This window comes from Malania oleifera, chromosome 5 (genome assembly GCF_029873635.1).
Source record: "Malania oleifera isolate guangnan ecotype guangnan chromosome 5, ASM2987363v1, whole genome shotgun sequence".
Lineage (NCBI taxonomy): Eukaryota > Viridiplantae > Streptophyta > Magnoliopsida > Santalales > Ximeniaceae > Malania > Malania oleifera.
In genome coordinates this window covers 94002781-94023825 of record NC_080421.1, presented here as the reverse complement: position 1 = coordinate 94023825, position 21045 = coordinate 94002781, and the positions used below count along the sequence as shown (strand labels likewise).

Genomic DNA, 21045 nt, shown 5'->3' with positions numbered 1-21045 from the left:
GAGATGTAATGAATACTGATATGAAGAGATATACTGGTGTAATGAACTGTGAATATGGAAATGTGAAAATGAGAACCTTGATGGACCATAATTGTATTTGAGTCGTGATCTTGGGGTCACCAAAGTCACAAATTGCTCTTATTACTTGACCCCAAAATCACTTTGGTGACCACAAGATCACGGGTTTGATTCCCTCTTAAGAGTTTATCCCAATGAATTACCAAGAGTGCATCAATGAGCGGGCGGCTTTCACCTCGTCGGATTTGGGGTTGCACCATATTGTCCAAAGTGGCGCAATGGTGATTAAAATTCTCGGGTTATATATATATATATATTATGGCTTCTCAATTTGTTATTTCTTATATTAAATTTTAATTGGCTTAATTAATTCGTTGACTAATAATTAATCGAAATTAATTATGGATCGGAGCTTTTGATTAGTTGTAAAAGGAATTTTATTTTTTCTTTTAATTTTTTTCAATATTTTGTGTAAAAGAAATTAGAAAATATTTTTTTATCCCTATAGAAGTACTACAAAATAGTATGGCCTTTTCTATAACTTCTTAAAAAACTGGAGCATTTATGTATATAATTCTTTAAAACTGAAAATAAAACAAAAGAAAACAATTGAGAAGACCTTATGAGTTCCTTTAATTCATTTTTTTTTTTAGAAGAAGAAAGTGGAAACAAAATAAAAGAGAAGAAAACTAGCATGCACAAATATATTTTATTTCATATAACTCTACTTTAAAAATAAATAAATAAATATTATATATGATATTTTAGAATCTATCTAGCTGCGGAAAATGATTTTTTTATTTTATTTTTCCAAAAACTTATAAAAATTTTAACTAATTTTTTACTTTTTAAATTTTTAAATATCTTATATAGAAAAGGTAGAAAAAAAAAGTTTTTCATTATTTTTTTAAATTTTCTAAGCATGCAATTAAGATCTTGAACTTTAATTGGCATAGATTATGCACAAAATTTATTCTAAATTCACATAAATTCAAATTCAAGCCTCTTTTAGTGATCATTTTTAAATTTAAAATAAAAAAATATTTTAAAATTTAAACAAACTCTTTATTTTTTGCCCTTTTAGTACTAATCTTAAAAAAAATTAAAAAAACTAATTTTTTATAATTATTTGGAAAACTAAAATTAAAAAGTGAAAAATACTTTTCACAACTAAACAAGCCCTTAGATTTTTTTTTTTTTCATTTTCAATTTAATATATATATATATATATATATATAACCTTATTTTTCAATATTTGTATAAAGTGAAAAATGTTTTCTATTTTTTATAAAAATGATAGAAAATTGAAAAATAAATTTTAAAAAATAAATTATATTTCCTAACATTTTATTTTCCATTTTAACTTTTTAAAGAATTACCAAAAAAAACTAATATTTAAATATTCCACTTATTGAAAAAATGAATGACAATAAAAAGTTCTAACACAATTTGCCTGGGTAAATAAATTTTATTTTTCAAATAAGTACAAAAGCATTTGAAAGTATGAGGTTTGCATCTTGGACTTTGAATTGTGCCAATTATAACAAAATATAGTATAAAACTGCGTCAAGTTTCATCAAAAGTTTCATCAAATCCACGCAGATCCAATTCAAGTTCTAAAATCCATAACCTCAAATACTACCTTATCTAATTTTCTTTTATTTTTTGAAAAATGAAAAAATATTTTATCATTTTTAAAATTATTTTAAAATTTAAAAATAAAAAATGAAAAATTATTTTGTACAACTAAATGAATTAACTTTATTTTTAGCATACCTTTTCAAGAATCTTAAAAAAATTTTAAAAATAAGTTAAAATTTTTTTTTATTTCTCCAAAAATTTTAAAATAAAAAATAATTTTCACAATTAAAGGGGTGCTTAATTTGTATTGTTCATTCAAAAATTAATAAGAATATAGCTAAATAGAAAGCATGCAATATATATGGGGGGATAAAGAGTAGCTTCCAAGTTCCAGGTTGTTTTGTTCACCATTTCCATAAAGGGAAACCATAAAAGAGCAAATGCCATTCAAAAACATAGTTGCTCACTAGAGCTCTCCGTCCCAAAGCTCCATGAGAGACTTGTAAGGGCCTTCTTCTGATATAAACGCCGAACCCAAAGACCCGCCTCTACGCTGTGGAATTTGACTTATCTTCTCCAACTCTTCTGGGCTCAGCCTCCAGTCAAATATCTGCAGGTTCTCTTTCATTCTTTCCTTATTAAAACTCTTGATGAGAACGCTTACCCCTTGCTCATGAATCCACCTCAAACAGATCTTCAAATATATGCATAATGCATGCATGTACCAATATTAACATCTTTCATTAGTCAGGAATCAAGATTTGATTTGATTCTAGAGAAAAAGTCAAGAATTAAAATGTATGTAAGTAAAAGGAGAAATCCCTTTACTGCATGGAATGAAATCAAGATAAGATTACTCTAAAATATTAGGAATGGAATCAACCATTCTGATTCCTGCTATTGATTCTCAATTACGAAATACTCCCTAGAAGGAAATATTTGTGCTACTAGTTTTAAGCCAACAATCAATGGTAATTCTTAGTCCAATTTTGATGCTGCTCTTGGTGGTGTGAAATTTAATTTTGATGGTCTTAAACTTGTCCATTTGAAATGTCTAATTACTGAAATATTTTCTTGATAATAATATGTATAGTTTACGGAATATAATGATACGTAGAAAAAAATATAAAATGAAATTTAATACTAAAATTGATTTTATTCCTTTCAGTTTTATTTTATTATTATGTATCAAGCCTACCGTACGTAAGTGTTGAATTCAAACATGCATGCACTCTTTGATATAAATTTGGTGTTGAATGGCTATAGGGCTTGTTTTTATAATTTTATTGTTGACCTAGTGAAAGACTTGATAAGCTTTAGTCTTTGTGAGTTTTCTCTCAACCTTGGAGGATTTTTTATATAAAATATTACATCTCTTATAAGGTCTTCTCCTCCTCCTTTCTTCTTTTTCCTTCTTCCTTTCTCTTTCTGTTCTCCCTCAGTTCTGTTTATATGCTCTTTGTTCTGCCCATCTCTCTCTGCACAGTTCCTCTTCTACTCCATCCCTTCTCTTTATTCTTATTGGGTTTTGTGGAGCCTAGTTTCATTATGATCTGGATGAACTCAACCCGAATTAATGCTGCGTGGTTTCTTTAACAAGAGATTTCTATCCTAAGACTTAACCCATGCAACGCGCATGGACTATCGGCCCAAGCCTTTGCTCCATGGACTAAGCGGCACAAGCCGTATTCGTGGGGATCCGAGAAAATTTTTTTGGCCCATTTTGTAACCCATTGGAAACCCTGTGCACAGCATATAAAACTATCGTTTTTTGGATAATTAGGTCATGCCGTCATAGTTAGAGAGAGAGAGCGAGAGAAATCATTGTGCAGTGCACTCTCTGTATTTTTCTTCCTAATTATAGTGAAATCCTTACAACTCCGTACACGTAGGCAAAATTATCGAACCACGTAAATATTATATTGTGCGTGCGATTATTGATTGTTTCTTTATTTTTTGTTTCTCACGGAAATTCCATGTTAATTCCCAACAGTTCTTTCTATTTCTCTCCTTAATTCTTTGAATCTCTGTTTTGACTTTCTGTTCATGTCTCAAATCAGTCTTATTCGTAAGGAAATTCATTTAATTAAATCTAACAATCTCAATTTCCTATTAATAAATTCCTCACCAATTAAATTCCTCATCTTTTATTTTCTCTTTTACTTCTACGGTTTCTTTTGTTTTTCTTTCTTTCATTTTCCTATATTCTATTCTCTTTTCTGTTTTGTTTCTCACAAACCAAAAAACTTGCCCTGTTAACTTTCTTTCTTTCCTTTCTTTTCTCCTAAAAACTCTAACAAATCCAAGAAATATTGTTTCTTTGGCCCTAAAATCATGAATAAGCGATAAAGATTTATGGGTTGAGGAATCTTGTTTCTTCAATATTCTTGTATCTGAATTTTAATTAAGATTTGAAGACTTCTTGCCATCTCTCATTAATATTTTTCGAATTGATTTTCATTAGCAACATCAAATTTGTTCAATTAAAAGTACTTACAATAATATTTTTCAAGCGATTGACGTTATCTTCTTTAGTTTCAATCACCGGTGAGATCTTCTCCTTTCTTATTATTTCTTTTTGATTATTAATATTTTTTTCAATAATTGGTTAGTAGTGGAGATTTTATGTTTTTGATTTGTAGACATAATATATGCATTTTCGAATAAAGGAGTAGGGTTGTATTACATAACTAATAGTCAACGTAAAACTTTGTTAGATCATATTATTATGAGTTCTTACTAAATTCTCCTAAGTCAAGGGAATAGACCGGATTAGTATAAAAGGAAGAGGGTTAATATTAAGATAAAATTAGCAACTTGGAATATAGGAACTCTTACAGGAAAAAAAAAAAAAATAGTGGAAATAATGTTAGAAGAAAAATTTACTTAATCTACCTTTAAGAAACGAAATAGGTAGGAGAAAAAGGTAGAGAAAGTGAAAAATCAAAATTTAAACTTTGATACACTAGTAGAGAGAAACATAAAAAATGGGTGTGTATTATTGTAGATAAGATCTAAAAAATAATGTAGCAAATGTTAAAAGAATAAGAAATAGGATCATTAAAATCATGATTGCTTTAGACCGGGAGATAGTGCATGTCATTGGTGTGTATGCTCCTTAAATAGGCTTAGTGTTAGGGAGTGACAATGTAATGGGGAAAAGAGGGAGTGAGATATTGCTATAATTGTATTCTCCAAGGATTTGGAATAAATATATGATTATCTGTGCTATCATTTGTATGATTATTCTCTTGTAGTTGAATAATACAAGTAGTCCTTTTCATTGTGGTGTTTTGTTGCCTTGGATTGTGATGTCTCTGATTGTTATAATCTTATTCGGTGTATAAGAATATATTGCTCATGTGATATCCTATTGTTCCTTGGTTTTCTTGAGTATTGAGACTCACCAAGTGCTCGTGATTGCAGGCTTGAACGTGTGAGACTTGGCTGACTTGTCGAGGGAGAGCTCTCAACGAGTGCCACACAGCCCTTACTTGAGTCCCATTTTGGGGGTCCGTAACAGTTGGTATCAGAGCACAGTGTGTGCGAGCACCATGAGTGGTAATATGAGAAACAAGTCGGGAAAAGTGGAGCGCATTGAGGCGCTTGAGACGAAACTTGTAACCCTGGAGAGAACGTGCGGTGAACTCCAAGGGTTGGTGGCAACATTGACAAAAGATAAAAGCGTGCCAACAGAGCTTGAGGCCGCTGAAGAAAACCTTAGAAAAAATCTCTATGGGGTATCAAAAGTTGTAGAGAGACTTGAGGAACTTGAAAAATTCATTCCACGTGTGAAATCCCTAGAGAAACGGCCAAGAGAGCTTGAAGCCTTCCAGAAGAGTATCGAGCAGTTGGAAACCTTTGAGAGTAGGCTGGACCATATTGAGGGCATATTATCATCTCTTTCGTCCCAACGGGGAGAGCCAATATAGCTTGAGGCCTCCTTACGGGAGCTAACGAATAATTTTGATTTCCTTGCAGAAGATGTTAAGGAATCCATTACTGCTTTGAAGGAAGATTTGAAAGAGATGGGCAATGTCCAAAGTGCAGTGGTCCAAGTTCAGAGGGATTTACAAGAAATCACTGTGAAAGTGAATGCAGTGGCACAGATAGCCCGAAGGCCGGTTGCAGATCCAATTGAGAGTTTTCGATTGAAGGTACCGGAACCTAAAAGTTTTGGGGGTACGCGAGATGCCAAGGAGTTGGATAATTTCTTCTTTGATATGGAGCACTACTTCACGTGCTCACGAGTGGATCTAGAAGTGGACCAGGTAAATCTGGCAACGGTATACCTGGTAGGGGATGCAAATGTGTGGTGGAGAACTAAATGGAATGATATTCAGCACAATAGATGTGTTATCAACACATGGGAGGGGTTGAAACAGGCGTTGAAGACTCAATTCTATCCCGAAAATGTAGAGTACATAGCAAAGTGCAAAGTAATGGAATTGCAACAGACCGGCTTAATAAGGAGCTATGTACGATAATACCAAGCCTTGATGTTGGACATTATAGACATGACCGAATCAGACAAACTAATTCATTTTCTTCAAGGTTTGAAGACATGGCCAAGGAATAAATTGCGTTGACAGGGTGCTGGTGATCTCTCTTCTGCCCTCGCTGTTGCCGAACGGTTAGATGATTTTTCAGATAATTCTGGAAAGCGAAATTTCCCTATGTCCGCCAATAATGATTCCAGACCCAGTAAAGTGTGTAAGCCCACAAATGGGGGAAGGGATAGGGAGACAAATAGTTCTTGGAAAGATAAAAGAGCGCCCATGGTTAAGGAGTAGAGAGCGTCGACCGATCTCTTGTTTTCTTTGCATGGGACCACATCGAGTGGCGGAGTGCCCTGAACGTAAGGCTTTAAATGCTATAAAGTCCTTTTAAAGGGGAAACCAAAACCCCGATAGCAACCCCAAAAGAACAACCGAATATGGTGGGAGCATTGAGATTTTTGGGGGCATTAGAGCGTCAAGTAATTAACAACAAGTCTCAGGAGAAGGGACTAATGTACGTTGATCTACTTTTGAATGGAAAGAAAATCAAGATCATGATTGATACAGGGGCCACCCATAATTTCATTGCTGATTCTGAAGCTCAACGGTTAGAATTGCAAGTAAATAAGGATGTGGACAAGTTAAAAATAGTGAATTCTCAAGCGTTAACCACGGTGGAGGTGGCACCTAAAGTGGCATGCCAAATGGGATCATGGTCTAGAAAAATTGATTTCACTCTGGCACCCCTTGACGACTTTGATGTGGTATTGGGGATGGATTTTCTTAAAGTGACACGTACAATGTCGATCCCAGCTGCGGATTGTCTTGTGATAATGGGAAGTGCACCTTGTGCAGTCCCCACAGCCTACAACAATTTCGATGAGAGGAAGTTGCTTTCAGCCCTCCAATTCAAAAAGGGAGTAAAGGGGGAGAATCTTCTTTCGTGGTTCTACCGATAGTCTCAGAAGATGCAGAAGTAGGGAAATATCCACTTGAGATTAAGGAAGTTTTAGAAGAGTTCAAGGAGGTGATCCCGGAATAGCTACCGAGGGTTTTACCACCTCGATGACAGATTGACCACGAAATTAAACTTTTTCCAGGAGTAAAGCCGCCAGCACGTGCCCCTTATCGAATGGCGCCGCCGGAGTTAGCTAAACTTAGAAGGCAACTGAATGATCTTATTGCAGTAGGGTTCATCCGTCCTTCAAAAACACCTTTTGGGGCCCTAGTATTATTTCAGAAGAAATAAGATGGTAGTTTGTGCTTTTGTGTACATTATCGGGCTCTTAATAAGGTGACGGTGCACAACAAGTATCCCATTCCACTGATTGCTGATATTTTTTACCAGTTAAGTACGATTAGATATTTCACGAAATTGGACTTGAGGTCGGGATATCATCAAGTGCGCATTGTTGAGGGAGATGAACCGAAGAACACTTGTGTCACCCGGTATGTAGCATTTGAATTCCTTGTCATGCCTTTTGGGCTAACAAATGCACCTGCTATCTTTTATTCTCTAATGAATCAGGTTTTTCGGGACTACCTTGATCAGTTTGTGATTGTTTACCTTGATGACATAATGGTTTTCAACGCATCCTTAAAAGAACATAAAGATCATCTTCGGAAGGTTTTTCAAAAACTCAAAGAAAATCAGTTATATGTAAAAGGGGAGAAGTGTGCTTTCGCTCAAAAGCGTATTAAATTCTTGGGGCATATCATTAAGGAGGGCCAGATACGGATGGATTCAGCTAAAGTAAAATCTATCAGGGAGTGGCGAGCACCTACATCCGTTAGAGAACTGCGATCTTTCTTGGGTCTAGCCAACTACTATCGAAAGTTTATAGAGGGGTACTCCAGAAGAGTTGTATTGTTAACAAATTTACTGAGGAAGGGGGTACCATGGGGGTGGTCAGAAGAGTGCCAATCAGCATTCGTTGAATTAAAGGAAAAAATTGTAGGAGATCCTGTGTTAATCCTTCCTGATGTGACAAAACCGTTTGAAGTGCAAGTGAAAAGGAGCTTCTCGCAGTGGTACACTGTCTTCGGGTGTGGAGGCACTATCTCTTGGGGTCCAAATTTGTGGTAAAAATCGATAATGTGGCAGTTACTCACTTTTTGTCACAACCTGGGCTAACGTCAAAACAAGCCCGTTGGTAGGAGAAGCTAGCTAAATTTAATTTTGATTTTGAATATAAAGTAGGAAAGACGAATAAAGTGGCTGATACTTTAAGTAGAAAAATCAAATTGGTAGCATTGAAACTCATCAGTCATCTATCAACTAGTAGGGTGGCGTTACCTTTGAAGAATCTTATCAGGGAACATTAAAGTACAGACCAGCAGGCGCAGTCACTGAGCAAACTAATAGAAGAAGGGAAGACACGACAATTTTGGGTAGAAGATGGACTGATAATGACTAAAGGTAGGAGAGTCTATGTGCCCAAAGCTGGAAACTTGAGGAAAACCTTACTAAAAGAGTGTCATGATACGTTGTGGGCTGGTCATCCGAGATAGCGAAGAACTCGGGCATTAATTACACAGGTGTACTATTGACCGAATATGCAAGATGATGTGATGAGTTATACCAAAACTTGCTTGATCTGTCAACAAGACAAGGTAGAAAGAAAGAAGACCTCAAGTTTATTGGAGTCATTGCTAGTGCCTACCAGGCCATGGGAGAGTGTCTCTTTGGACTTCATTTCCTCGTTGCCAAAAGTGAAGGAGTATAACACAATTTTGGTGGTGATTGACCGATTCTCTAAGTATGCTACTTTCATACCAGTCTCGAAGCCATGTTCAACAGAGAAGACAGTTCAGCTATTCTTCAAGCATGTGGTGAAATATTGGGGTGTTCCAGAAAGCCTAATCAGTGATAGGGATGTTAGATTCACAGGGGGATTTTGGGGTGAACTCTTTCGTTTGATGGGTTCAAACCTTAATCTGTCCACCAGCTATCACCCACAGACAGATGGTCAGACCGAACGTTTTAATGGGATGCTGGAAGAATACTTGCGACATTTTGTTCACTCCAATCAGAAGAATTGGGTTACTTTACTGGACACAGCACAATTCTGTTTTAACTCTATGAAATCTTCTGCGACTAATAAAAGCCCTTTTGAGATTGTGACAGGTCAACAACCGACTCTCCCGCACACTCTAGATGGTCCATACAAATGAAATTGCACGAAAGCATACCAATTCACGAAAAATTGGTTGCAAAATATCGAAGTCACTCGAGCTCAGTTAGAAAAAGCATCGAAGCGCATGAAGAAATGGGCTGACAAAAGGAGACGACCACAACAATTTAAAGCTGGAGATCTGGTTCTTGTAAAAGTGCCGCCAGAGACATTTCGATTTCTTCATGGCAAGGATAAAAGGTTGTTACACCGTTACGAAGGTCCAATCAGAGTGATCGAGAAGGTGGGACATGCATCTTATTGGCTTGAGCAACCCTAGTGGATGAAAAGTCACAGACGTCCAGTTCATCCCGTGTTTCATGTAAGCAATTTAAAGTCATTCCACACAGATGCAGCAGATCCGCACCGACAAAAGTCAAGGAGATCAACAATTTTCAGAAGGCAGCCTGTCAACAAGGAAGTCCAGGAGATCATTGCAGACAGAGTTGTCAATGCAAAAGGTCGTCAACAACAACAATTTCTGGTTCAGTGGCTGGGGTTGGGGGAAGAAGAGAATAGTTGGGAAAAGGCAGAAAACCTTCAACATGTTATACAGAAGATTGAAGATTTCAGAAATTCGTAATCAATGACATCTACTTCGACATCAGCAGAGTGCAAAGCCCTTCTACAACACATCGACGAGGACGTCGATAAAATGAGCGGGGGAGGATGTTAGGGAGTGACAATGTAATGGGGAAAAGGGGGAGTGAGATATTGCTATAATTGTATTCTCCAGGGATTTGGAATGAATATATGATTATCTGTGTTATCGTTTGTATGATTATTCTCTTGTAATTGAATAATACAAGTAGTCCTTTTCATTGTGGTGTTTTGTTGTCTTAAATTGTGATGTCTCTGATTGTTATAGTCTTATTCAGTGTATAAGAATATATTGCTCGTGTGATATCCTATTGTTCCTTGGTTTTCTTAAGTATTGAGACTCACCAGGTGCTTGTGATTGCAGGCTTGAACGTGTGAAACTTGGCTGACTTGTTGAGGGAGAGCTCTCAACGAGTGCCACACGGCCCTTACTTGAGTCCCATTTTGGGGGTCCGTGACACTTAGCAAAAAATTAAAAAAAAACAATTTTGGACAGATATGGATAGTATTTTACAATGGATACCAACATCTGAAAAGATATTTATAAGAGCTGATTTGAATGGTCACATTGGCAAGGATAATATAAGATATGAGAGAATAAATGGAGGCCATGGATATGGAGATAAAAATGAGGTTGATGATACAATTTTAGATTTTTCCATGTTTTACGATTTTGTTATACTAAATACTTACTTTATAAAAAGAGAAAAACATTTTATAACTTTCAAGAGTGAGTATAATAAAAGTCAAATAGACTTCTTGTCTTGTAACAATTGTAAAGTTTTTTTATATGAAAGTTTAACTACACAACATAGAGTCATAGTACTACATATACGTATTAAAAAAATGGAAGAAAATGATTAGTATAAATCACATATTAAAAAATGGAGGAAAATGAGTAGTATAAATCAATACAAAAGGACTAGATGGTGGAATTTGAAGGGAGATAATATAGTAAAATTCAAAGATAAAATGAATAAAGAGTGTGATTGGATAATAGGGGATAAAACTAGTATAAATACTATTTGAAATAAAATGAAAAATTCTATCATAAGGATAACAAAAGAGGTGTTAGGTGAGTCCAAGAGAACATAGTCAAATAGTAAAGAAAGTTAGAGATAAAACTGGTATAAATACTATTTGAAATAAAATGACAAATTCTATCTTATGGATAACAAAAGAGGTGTTAGGTGAGTCCAAAAGAACATACTCAGATAGTAAAGAAAGTGATGGGATCAAGAAGTTCAAAAAATCGTTAAGACAAAAGAACTTAGTATAAAATATGATAAAATTATAGAAATATAGAACATCTTAAAAAATATAAAGAAGCGAGAAAAAAAATGTAAAAAAAAAACTATTGATAAAGCTAAACATAGAGGTTATGATACTTTATATACTAAACTAGATACAAAAGAAGAAGAAAAAATACTTATAAACTTATCAGAGTTAGAGAAAGAAAATACAAATATTTAGGTGATATAAAACATATAAAGGACAAGAATGATAATGACTTACTTAAAGAAGAAGACATAAAAAAAATTGGCAAAGATACTTTAATAAATTATTTAATGAAAATCAAAATAAAATATTGAACTTGAAAGTGATAAATGAGGAGAAGACTAAAAATTGGAGATTTATTCACAAAATTAGGGTCCTAGAAGTTAAGATGACATTAAAAAATATGAAGAGTTGAAGTTTGAAAATGTTTAGGAGATAAAGGAATTGTTTTGTTAACTAATTTATTTAATACTATTATAAAAATCAAGAAAATGTCAGAAGAATGGAAGAAAAGCACGTTAGTATCTTTTTACAAAACAAATGCGATATTCATAACTATAATAACTATTGTGGAATTAAGGTTATTAGTCATATGATGAAATTATGGGAAAGAGTAATTGAACATAGAACAAGATTAGAAACGAAGATTTCAAAAAATCAATTTCGTTTTATGCTTAAGAGATCAACAATAGAAGTTATTTATCTTTTAAGAAGTCTAACGGAAAAGTTTAAGAAAAAGAAAAATGACTTACATATGATTTTGATTGACCTAAAGAAAGGTTTATGATAGAGTACCTAAGAAAGTTCTTTGGTGGATATTAGAAAAGAATGAAGTTTACAATAGAGGTTATTAAGGATATGTATAATAGAGTAGTGACAAGCATTAGGACTATAGGAGGAGATTTTAGAGAGTTTTCAATCACAATAAGTGTAAAGGTTCTATTTTGAGTCATTATCTTTTTACTTTAATAACTAAAGAACTAACTAGGATTATCCAAAATGAGATCCCTTAGTATATGTCGTTTGCAGATGATATCGTGTTGATTGACGATAGTAAAAGTGGAGTGAAATCTAAGTTAGAACTTTGAAGATTTACGCTAAAGTCTAAAGGGTTTAGGATAAGTAGGAATAAGCCAGAATATGAAATGTAATTTCAGTAATATAAGAAGTAGCAATCGAGAGAAGATTAAACTTAATAATCAAGAGACTAATAACATTGATATAATTAAATATCTTGGATCTCTTATGCAAACTAAAGGGAAAACTGAAGAAGATGTAGTATATAAAATGAAGATATATAGGTTGGTTTAAATGGAAGAGTGTGTCAGGTGTGTTGTGTGATCATAAAATACCTTTAAAATTAAAAGCATAAAATATGGATTTTAAATTTATATATTTGCAAGTTTGTACAAAAATATGATATGAAAAGCATATTAATATAAAAGAATCCATATTTCATGTTTGATTATTAAAAACAATGAGAAAGAAAATAAAAAAATATACCAAATCTATGAATAAAAAATTGATTTTTCACATAATTGATATTTAATTTTTCCTAATTTTTAGTCATATTAAAACAAACTTTTATTTTTTATAGTACTTTATATAGAAGAAAAATATAAGAAAAATAAGTTTCTTCCTTATTTTCCTTTCTTTCCCTTTCCCCAGACAAAATTCTTGATCCAAACGGACCCTTAGTCTTTGGTTGGCGTATTCTTCCAATATTATAGACATTACATTCACTCCTTATTTTGACACTAGAATAAGGTGTGACAAGAATCTCACATATCCTTGAAAATAGAGCCTTTTCACAAAAATTTCTCTTTATATTATATTTAAAATCCTTTCAAAAATTCTTTCAAAAAAGGAATTAATATGCTATTATATTATATTTTTGTACATACCTACAAAAATATAAATTTAAAAGTAATGAAATAAATATATATATATATATAATTAAATAGACTAATTCAATTTTATTTCATTCTTATATGTTAAATAATTTTTTTATGTAATTAGAAAGTAAGATGTCATTTTTTATCTTAATATTTCCAAAAGTAAATTATTTCAAATTCTTTTATTATTGTATTCATTTTTATACAATATTTTGAAATTAAAAAATTAACTTGTTTTTTTCATTTATTTGAAAAATAAATAAAAATGAAAAATATTTTTAGTATTAAATGACACTTAAAAATATATTTTTTATTCACATATTTTTATATAATTCTTAAAATTTGAAAAATAATAATAAAGGTTGATGAGACAAGGAAGGGCACCCCACACCCCCAATGGAAGAGAAATGACACTTCCTTCCTTTTAAAATTTTAAAAATAATGCTTCTTGCTGTGCCCTACAAGTCTTTTGTCCACCACGCAAAGTCCAACGAGTTTATCCACGCATCAAAGTGAAAATATAGGATTTTTTCAATTCAATTCTTCTTCTTCTACCTCCATATCTTGTAAAGCCGTAACCCTATTTTTATTGGGCTAATCCCCCTAATTAATTAATTATATGCTTTAATTATAATATAGTATATTTTACAGTAGGGGAGATAAGGGTAGGATATAGTGATGCACCACTGCCTCTCGCTGGCTTCTGGTCTTGAAATTATAAATTTGTCAGCGAGAGGCAGTGGTGTATCACTGTATCCTACCCTTATCTCCCCTCCCCTACCATAAAATATACTATATTATAATTAAAGCATATAATTAATTAATTAGGGGGATCAGCCCAATAAAAATAGGGCAACAAATTTTTGGAGTTTTAAATATTTTATAAAAAATTTCACAATTTTTTTTTTATATTTAAAATTTGAGATACTTATATTTCTTAATATTTTTATATTTTTTCAAAATATAAGTGAAGATTAGTGTTTTTTTTTATCAAAATTTTGGAAATGTTAATAAAATTCTTAAAATTTTTAAGGTTTTGTTTGGCACTCGTACAATATTAGGAAAAAAAATTTGAAAAATTTATATTTTGATATTTGGTTATCAAAGAAAATGAGAAAGAAAATAAAAAATATATATCAAGTCTATCAACAAATTTTTTGTCCAACAAATTTTTGGAGTTTTAAATATTTTATAGAGCTAAAAAATTTCACACTACTTGAAAATATGAGCATAATTTTGATCGCATTAGAATCAAAGATTTTGTTTTGGAAAAGGAAAAGAAGAAATGAATTCATTTTTCTTTATATTTTCTTTCTTTATTAAATATTATTAAAAATAAAAATTAATTTTAATATGATTAGAAATTAAAAATAAAACTAAATATCACTAGTGTGTAAAACCAAAAAATTTGTTTATAGACTTGATATATCTATATATATATATATATATATATATATATTGATAACCAAATATCAAAATATGAATTTTTCAATATCTTTTTTCCTACTATTTTATGAGTTCCAAACAAAACCTTAAAAGTTTTAAAAATTTTATTAACATTTCCTGAAAATTGAAAAAAAAAAAAATACACTAATCTTCACTTATATTTTGAAAATATAAAAATAAAAATATCGAGAAATATAAGTATCTCAAATGTTAAATATAAAAAAAAAATTATGAAATTATTTAGCTCTATAAAATATTCAAACTCCTAAAATTTGTTGGACAAATTTTTAATTTCAGGACAAGGAGACATTGCTCAGGCCAGAACCAGCCAAAGGGCGCAGTGGTGTACCACCATATCCTACGCTTATCAACCCTCCCCTCGCCTACCCTACCCTAAAATATACTACTCTTTAAAGCATATAATAATTAATTAATTAATTAGAGGATCAGCCCTACAAAGATAGGGCTACAGCAGGTAGAAGAAGAAGAATTGAATTGAACTATTGAAGGGTGGTGCCAGCTGCTAGCTAGCCGAGTAGCCATTGCAATGGGATGGGGGGCATCACCTAGAAAAGGTAGCCGCGGCCGTGAGGCATTATGCGTGTGTCAGCAGCTGCTAGTGGTTGCTTTTGGTCTCCCATGCAAATCTCGCTGATGATCCAGATTCCCCCCCGGCCACGTGACATTCAATAATAGCGAGATTACGTTATTCTAGAAAATATTTTTATATATTATTTTAAAATAATAACAAATAAGGAAAAAACCCCCCATTCAATCATTATTTAATATTTTAATATAAAAAAATAAAAAAAGGGGCAAAAACTCCCCGCAATAAAGAGGTATCAAAGCTGAAAAAGGGGAATAAAAAAAAAAACATCATCTGGCAGTGACAGTAGGCAGCACGTACCTGGGCAAACGTCTTTCCCTTGTTCTCGGCAATTTCTGTCAACACCTGGCAGTCCATGACTTGGCTACTCCCCCAAGGCGTCCCTTTGGCACCCAGCGGCGAGTAAGCCGTGATGTGGATACCCTTATCCCCACAGTACTCCCGCAGCTTCTTCTGCTGCCAAACAGGGTTCATTTCCACCTTCATTTCCAAACAAACCCCCATCATCTTCCGCCACAATTATCATAAATACGGCATCCACACATTTGAACGTGCAAGAGACAATAGCGGAAAATTCTCACCTGATTAACTGCCGGAGGAATCCTGGCAACGGAAAGCAACTCCTGTAGCTTCTTGCATGTGAAATTGCTCACTCCGATCGATTTCGCGATGCCAAGCTCCTGACATTCCTCCATCGCCGCCCAAACTGACCTCAAATCCATGGGAAGCAGATCCTCTTTCTTCACAGGCAACTCCTGTTCTCCCGGCTTTAGGCTCACAGGCCAATGAATGAGATACAGATCAACGTACTCCATTCCAAGATTTCTGCATAATTAACCGAACCAAACTTCACCTTTACAAAATCAAACTAAAAAAAAAAAGGATCGAAGTAAACAAATTACAGAACTTGCACCAAGGAAAACAGGGGACAAAAAAAAAGGCAGAGAGTTTAGGTAAATGATGACTTACTGGAGAGTTTTGCGAAGAGCGGGGAGGACGCGATCGCAATGAGCATCCGTGCACCAAAGCTTAGAAGTGATGAAGAGGTCGTCGCGCGACTGAATGAGTCCGAGGCGCAACGCTTCCACGACGGCATCGCCGAGGGGCTTCTCCGACAGATATAAGGCGGCCGTGTCGAAGTGCCGGTAGCCGGATTCTATGGCTTGGAGAACTGACTGTTTCACATCGGATGCGGAAAAGGGGAACTCGGCGGTGCCAAAGCCTATACGAGGAATGGGTTTAGCAGCCGATGAACTGAGCAAGTGTGCTGCCGGAATACCACCACCACTTCCCATTTTATTATTTCAAATAGTGCTTTGCGGACTTCATTAACTTTGTATATATAGAAAGAATGTCATGGTTATTACAATAATCCTATTTTAAAATTACAAGCTACAATGGGTGTGACAAATGCCCCCACTCAATTTCAAAAAATATAAATAATTTTATACGGCGAAAGAATTGATGTGTTTTTTAAATTAATACTAATTTAATGTGGAATGCTTAAAAATAATGCAAAACTAAATTTTATTTCCAAAAGTAATATATGTTGAAATCTTGATAGATGGTAGGAGTGAGTCGGGTAATTGGGTCAAGTTGAGCTAATCCGAACTTATCAGCTTGGCAAGAAGTCAATCTTAAATTGAATCTTTGAGAATGCAATTTTGAGTCTCGGGTATATTGGTTTGGGTTGGTGGTTTAATTTGTTTTGGAGGGAAGTAGAAAAGAAAATTAAAACACACAAGGAATACGTGTGAGAATTTTTTATAAACATAATAGCATATGTTACATTGAAAACAGTACATAACTTCAAATTTTATGCTGACAAGATAAGTCACCACCTCACCTTTCCATCTTATCATTTCCTCATTCCATACATCATCAAGTCTTCTTGTTTGAGGATTTCAAAAGCTCTTTCATATATCCAAAGAGGCTTAGGTTTAGTAGATGGTTTTCGAATTCCTATCCATGGACCGCTAGAATCATCAGGTTTTTTGTGAACAGTGGGAGGTCTGCATGTTGCCCTAGTACCATTTCTTTGTGAAGAATGACAATCACAATCAGGATCATACATGGAAGGATCAACATCCCTGATAAAATGTCCTTCAATTTTGTCAGTGTAGATGGGAGATCCGTCTGTTGTAACACTGCTTAAAGGAATATCTTCCTCAAAAGTAACTAATTTTATCATTAGAGATTGGAAGACTGGAGGAGTGCTGGATGAAACCATATCTTTTGGATTAAACACAGTTTTCACAGTTTCATCTGGGAGTCTTTGAAATTTTGGATATGTAAGATGGATGGGTATTGATTGTTGATGAAGTTGCTCATAACTAGTAATTCATTCCAGAGGAATAAGTTGATTTAATTCTTCTCTGAGAATCTATCGTGGAATTTGAAGAATAGTGGGAACATCATCTTCTCTTTCAACAGTAATCAGAATTGTGTCTTCGGATCGTCCTGGGAGAATATATGGAGAAATAACTGATGAGGATTACATCAACCTCAATCTATCTCCATTGCATCACATATCGCTACTTAGTCAAAAGTTGTTGGCTGATTGTGAGTCGTGTGTCTTTATGTCAAAAGTTGTGTGCCTCTAAGTCAAAAGTTGTTGGCTGATTGTAAGTCGTGTGTCTTTATGTCAAAAGTTGTGTACCCCTAAGTCAAAGTTGCATGTCTTTTCGCCAAAAGGTGGTGGGAAACCGCACAAATGCAGCCGCCCATGTGCTGTCACCTTTTGCGTTGTCCTTACTTTATGTCATTTGTGCAGATTTATCTTTTGTTTGTTCATGAGAAAGCGAGGGTCCTGATGCTTCTCTAAACCTCTATATAAGGGAATGCCTTCCCGTTTTGTAAGGCAGACGAAGTTAAGAAGAAATAAAAGCTTTGTATTTTCTTCTCTTATGGCTTTCTAAAAACCTCTCTTTCCCTGACACTATTTGTCCAAAGCTTCTAAGCTTCACTTCTATGAGCTTGTAATGTTGTTATGGTTTCCTAAGGAATAATTTTACAGTGGATACTTGTAACTTAGCCTTTGAGGCTTAAACTCAGGTTTAACAAAACTGTAATGAGTACCTTTGATGATCATGTCATGGCTTCGAGTATGCTTTTTGCTTGCCTCTAAGGAGGATCCTGCACATTAGAAAGATTGTACGGTCTCTATTGATCTTATTTGGTAAAGCATTGATTGAAAACCCAAGTTCTCTGTTTGATATCCATGGGAAGGATTGTGTTGGAGAAAGGGGCGTAGATTGGTTGCTTTCTTTTGAAAGATCAAGGGTGTTAGCTTTGGTGCAATCCTAAAAGCGGGGTGAATTGGTATTTAAAAATTCCTTCCTAGGTCACTCTGTCTAGCAGCAGTATTACACAACCTAGGGGCAGTTTAAGTATATATGAAATTGTAGATATGAAATATTTACCAGTATTCAAAGCATACAACGTAATTTCAGTATTTATCAACTCAATGCAATTCTGTGTCTATTAGATACGTAGTATATTTAGTAAGGAAATTAAATCAAGTACACAAAAGAATATAATGCAGGAAATATAAAAGTGACACCGAATATGATATCGGGGTTCGGCCAATCCGGCCTACGTCCCCGCCTTGGCATACCCGCACAAGGATTACACTATAAGGCTTACTTAAATGGGTGGAGTGGCACCTAAACAATCAGGTCAATTAGCACAGGGCTGACCTCAACCTTTACAGACAATCCTTACCGGGCTGGATTACTGCCCCCTCAGGTCACGCCTGGAATACAACAAATTTCTCAATATAACAGGGTACAATGATTATGTTTCTTAGTCAAGCAGATATGTACCAAATGTAATCAATCAAATGTACATCAACTATATAGGTAAATATAAGCTCGGTGATGTGAATATTTGTGCAAGCAACACTCATCAAGATATTATCACCAGAATGTTCAAGAGTGTTCAAAACAAGTTATATCTTTGAAACAAGTTAATATCAAATCTCAATGTTCAATCAGAGTTTCAAAGATGCTTAATCAAATATTCAAACTAACTCAAAATATTTTCCTTCAATGTAATGAGCTCAATAGTAGTTTGAAAAATATTATAGCTTGTAGAAAATGTTTTTGCACAACAAAATCAAAGCTAAAGGAGTCTTGCAATAACAATACAAAGATCCCTAAGCTTGTCAGTTTATCCCAATACAAGATTTATAATATTGAAATCAGTGGGATAAACTTAATTAAACTCCCCAAAAATGAATCACACAATCAAACAAGAATAGTGGGAGTATTAGTAGTATTTAGAAATCACAAACACACTCAATAATCTCTCACAATATCAGGATACATCAAACGAATAAGTATTTGAGAGTATGTTGCATAATATGAGTTTTTGAAAAAGACAGGATTTTGCACTGATGATTTTTTCTAATTGTTGCTAATCCACACATATGAACTCATATTTATAGGTTAGGGTAAAATTATAACCGTTTAGGACTCACGGGGAATTATTAGAAAATATTTAAAAACATATTAGAGCTTTTAAACTATTTTAACCCTTTTAACTGCAGTAATAATTTAAATGACCCGAGAAGGTTCAGGTGGCTGAACAAAGGTTTAGTCGCCCGAATAGACTCATTTTAAAAAATATTTTAAAACATTTCGGCAGCCCGAATATTAGCTCAGTAGCCCGAACCAAAGTTAGTAGCATTTATTCGGAGTTTCGGGTGCCCGGTCAATGGATCGGTAGCCCGAACTCAGAAGTTCGGTCGCCCAAGCCTATTTTGAACTGTTTTCTTGGCAACCTGACTTGGTGAGGAGTCCCTTTCAGAGGGTTTGGGTGCCCGGGGAAGATATGTTTAGAACGGGTTCGGTCGCCCGAGAGCTTGGTCAACTGTTGACTTTTCAACAGTTTGGGCGCCCGAGGAGTTTTGAACTCCTAGGGTTCGGTCGCCCGAGCTCTCTTAAACTTCCTTATAATGTTCAATTTAATTCATATTTAACACTCGTGATTGTGAATGATATTTGTGCATAAGTGTTTGGGACCTAAGGTCTTACTAGGGTCTTTTTTAAGGCCATTTTGAGATAGTCCCAAAAATTCGGTGTCAGTTAAAAGGTGCCCTAAAGACGTTCGGTTCCCCTATGGTCAGTCTATGGTCATGTTGAGCTTACAAAACCTATATGCATGACATGCAGAGATTATTACAGACCGATATAAATTATTACAGACCCAAATATAAAATAAAATATAAAGATACAACTAGAAATAGACATCGGTCTTCATGCGCTGCTCCTTTGCAAATCCATGGAATACGCCGAAAAATGTGTGCATTTAAGTGCGTCTCAGCTTCCATTTCTTATCTGTCATCTGTGCTTAGACAAGTAATCCTATTCATACACTCAAAGCACACAGATGAAATACTGTGATTTATCATAATCGAAATAGGGAGCTAACCAAAAAGTCAACAAAGGGGCTCCCGACTTTGTGCGGTATCAGAGCCATGTTTCTTGTTTAGAGTCTATGAAAGTTAAGATCATAGAAGTGATTTTAGAAGAACGAGGTATAAATAGTTAAGGAAAACTTTATCCATGAATTCTCACCCTCAAAGCTCAGAAATCACCCTAGTTAGACTCTCTTCTTCAATTTCTCTCCCTCATTCCATAAAAAGAACCACTTCTTCCAAGATTACCAACTTAGTTTGTTGGTCTTACAAGGCTTAACATCTTATTTTGATACTAACAAATAAGCAGAACTTAACATGCTTTGTTTAAGTGATGTATTTTCAGGACTCGATAATGAATGCAAGGTTAAAGAATTCATGAAAGCTTGTACTTCAAAGAAGGATGATTATATCAAAACTTGAGGCATGGAATAAAACTTGAAGATCATGAGAGCATTGATATTAAAGAAAAAACTTCAAGAATAAAAACCCAAGTGATCAACATGGAAAGCTCAAAGAAAGATAAAGC

General features: G+C 34.2%; 1 protein-coding gene across 2 annotated transcripts; it reads right to left on the bottom strand.

Annotated features, from left to right (window-relative positions):
• Positions 1-1933: 1933 nt before the first annotated feature.
• LOC131156524 (non-functional NADPH-dependent codeinone reductase 2-like) lies at positions 1934-16464 on the bottom strand. Of its 2 annotated transcripts, none has more exons than XM_058110284.1 (4): positions 16067-16464; positions 15679-15922; positions 15398-15577; positions 1934-2293 (listed from the first exon to the last, which is right to left on the bottom strand). In XM_058110284.1, exons 1-4 carry the CDS (start codon positions 16390-16392, stop codon positions 2066-2068), a joined length of 978 nt encoding a protein of 325 aa, XP_057966267.1. In that variant the 5' UTR covers positions 16393-16464; the 3' UTR covers positions 1934-2065. The 2 variants fall into 2 exon arrangements, with proteins under 2 accessions (XP_057966267.1, XP_057966268.1); XM_058110285.1 differs by lacking the exon at positions 1934-2293 and adding an exon at positions 15013-15141.
• Between the last annotated feature and the right edge of the window lie 4581 nt (positions 16465-21045).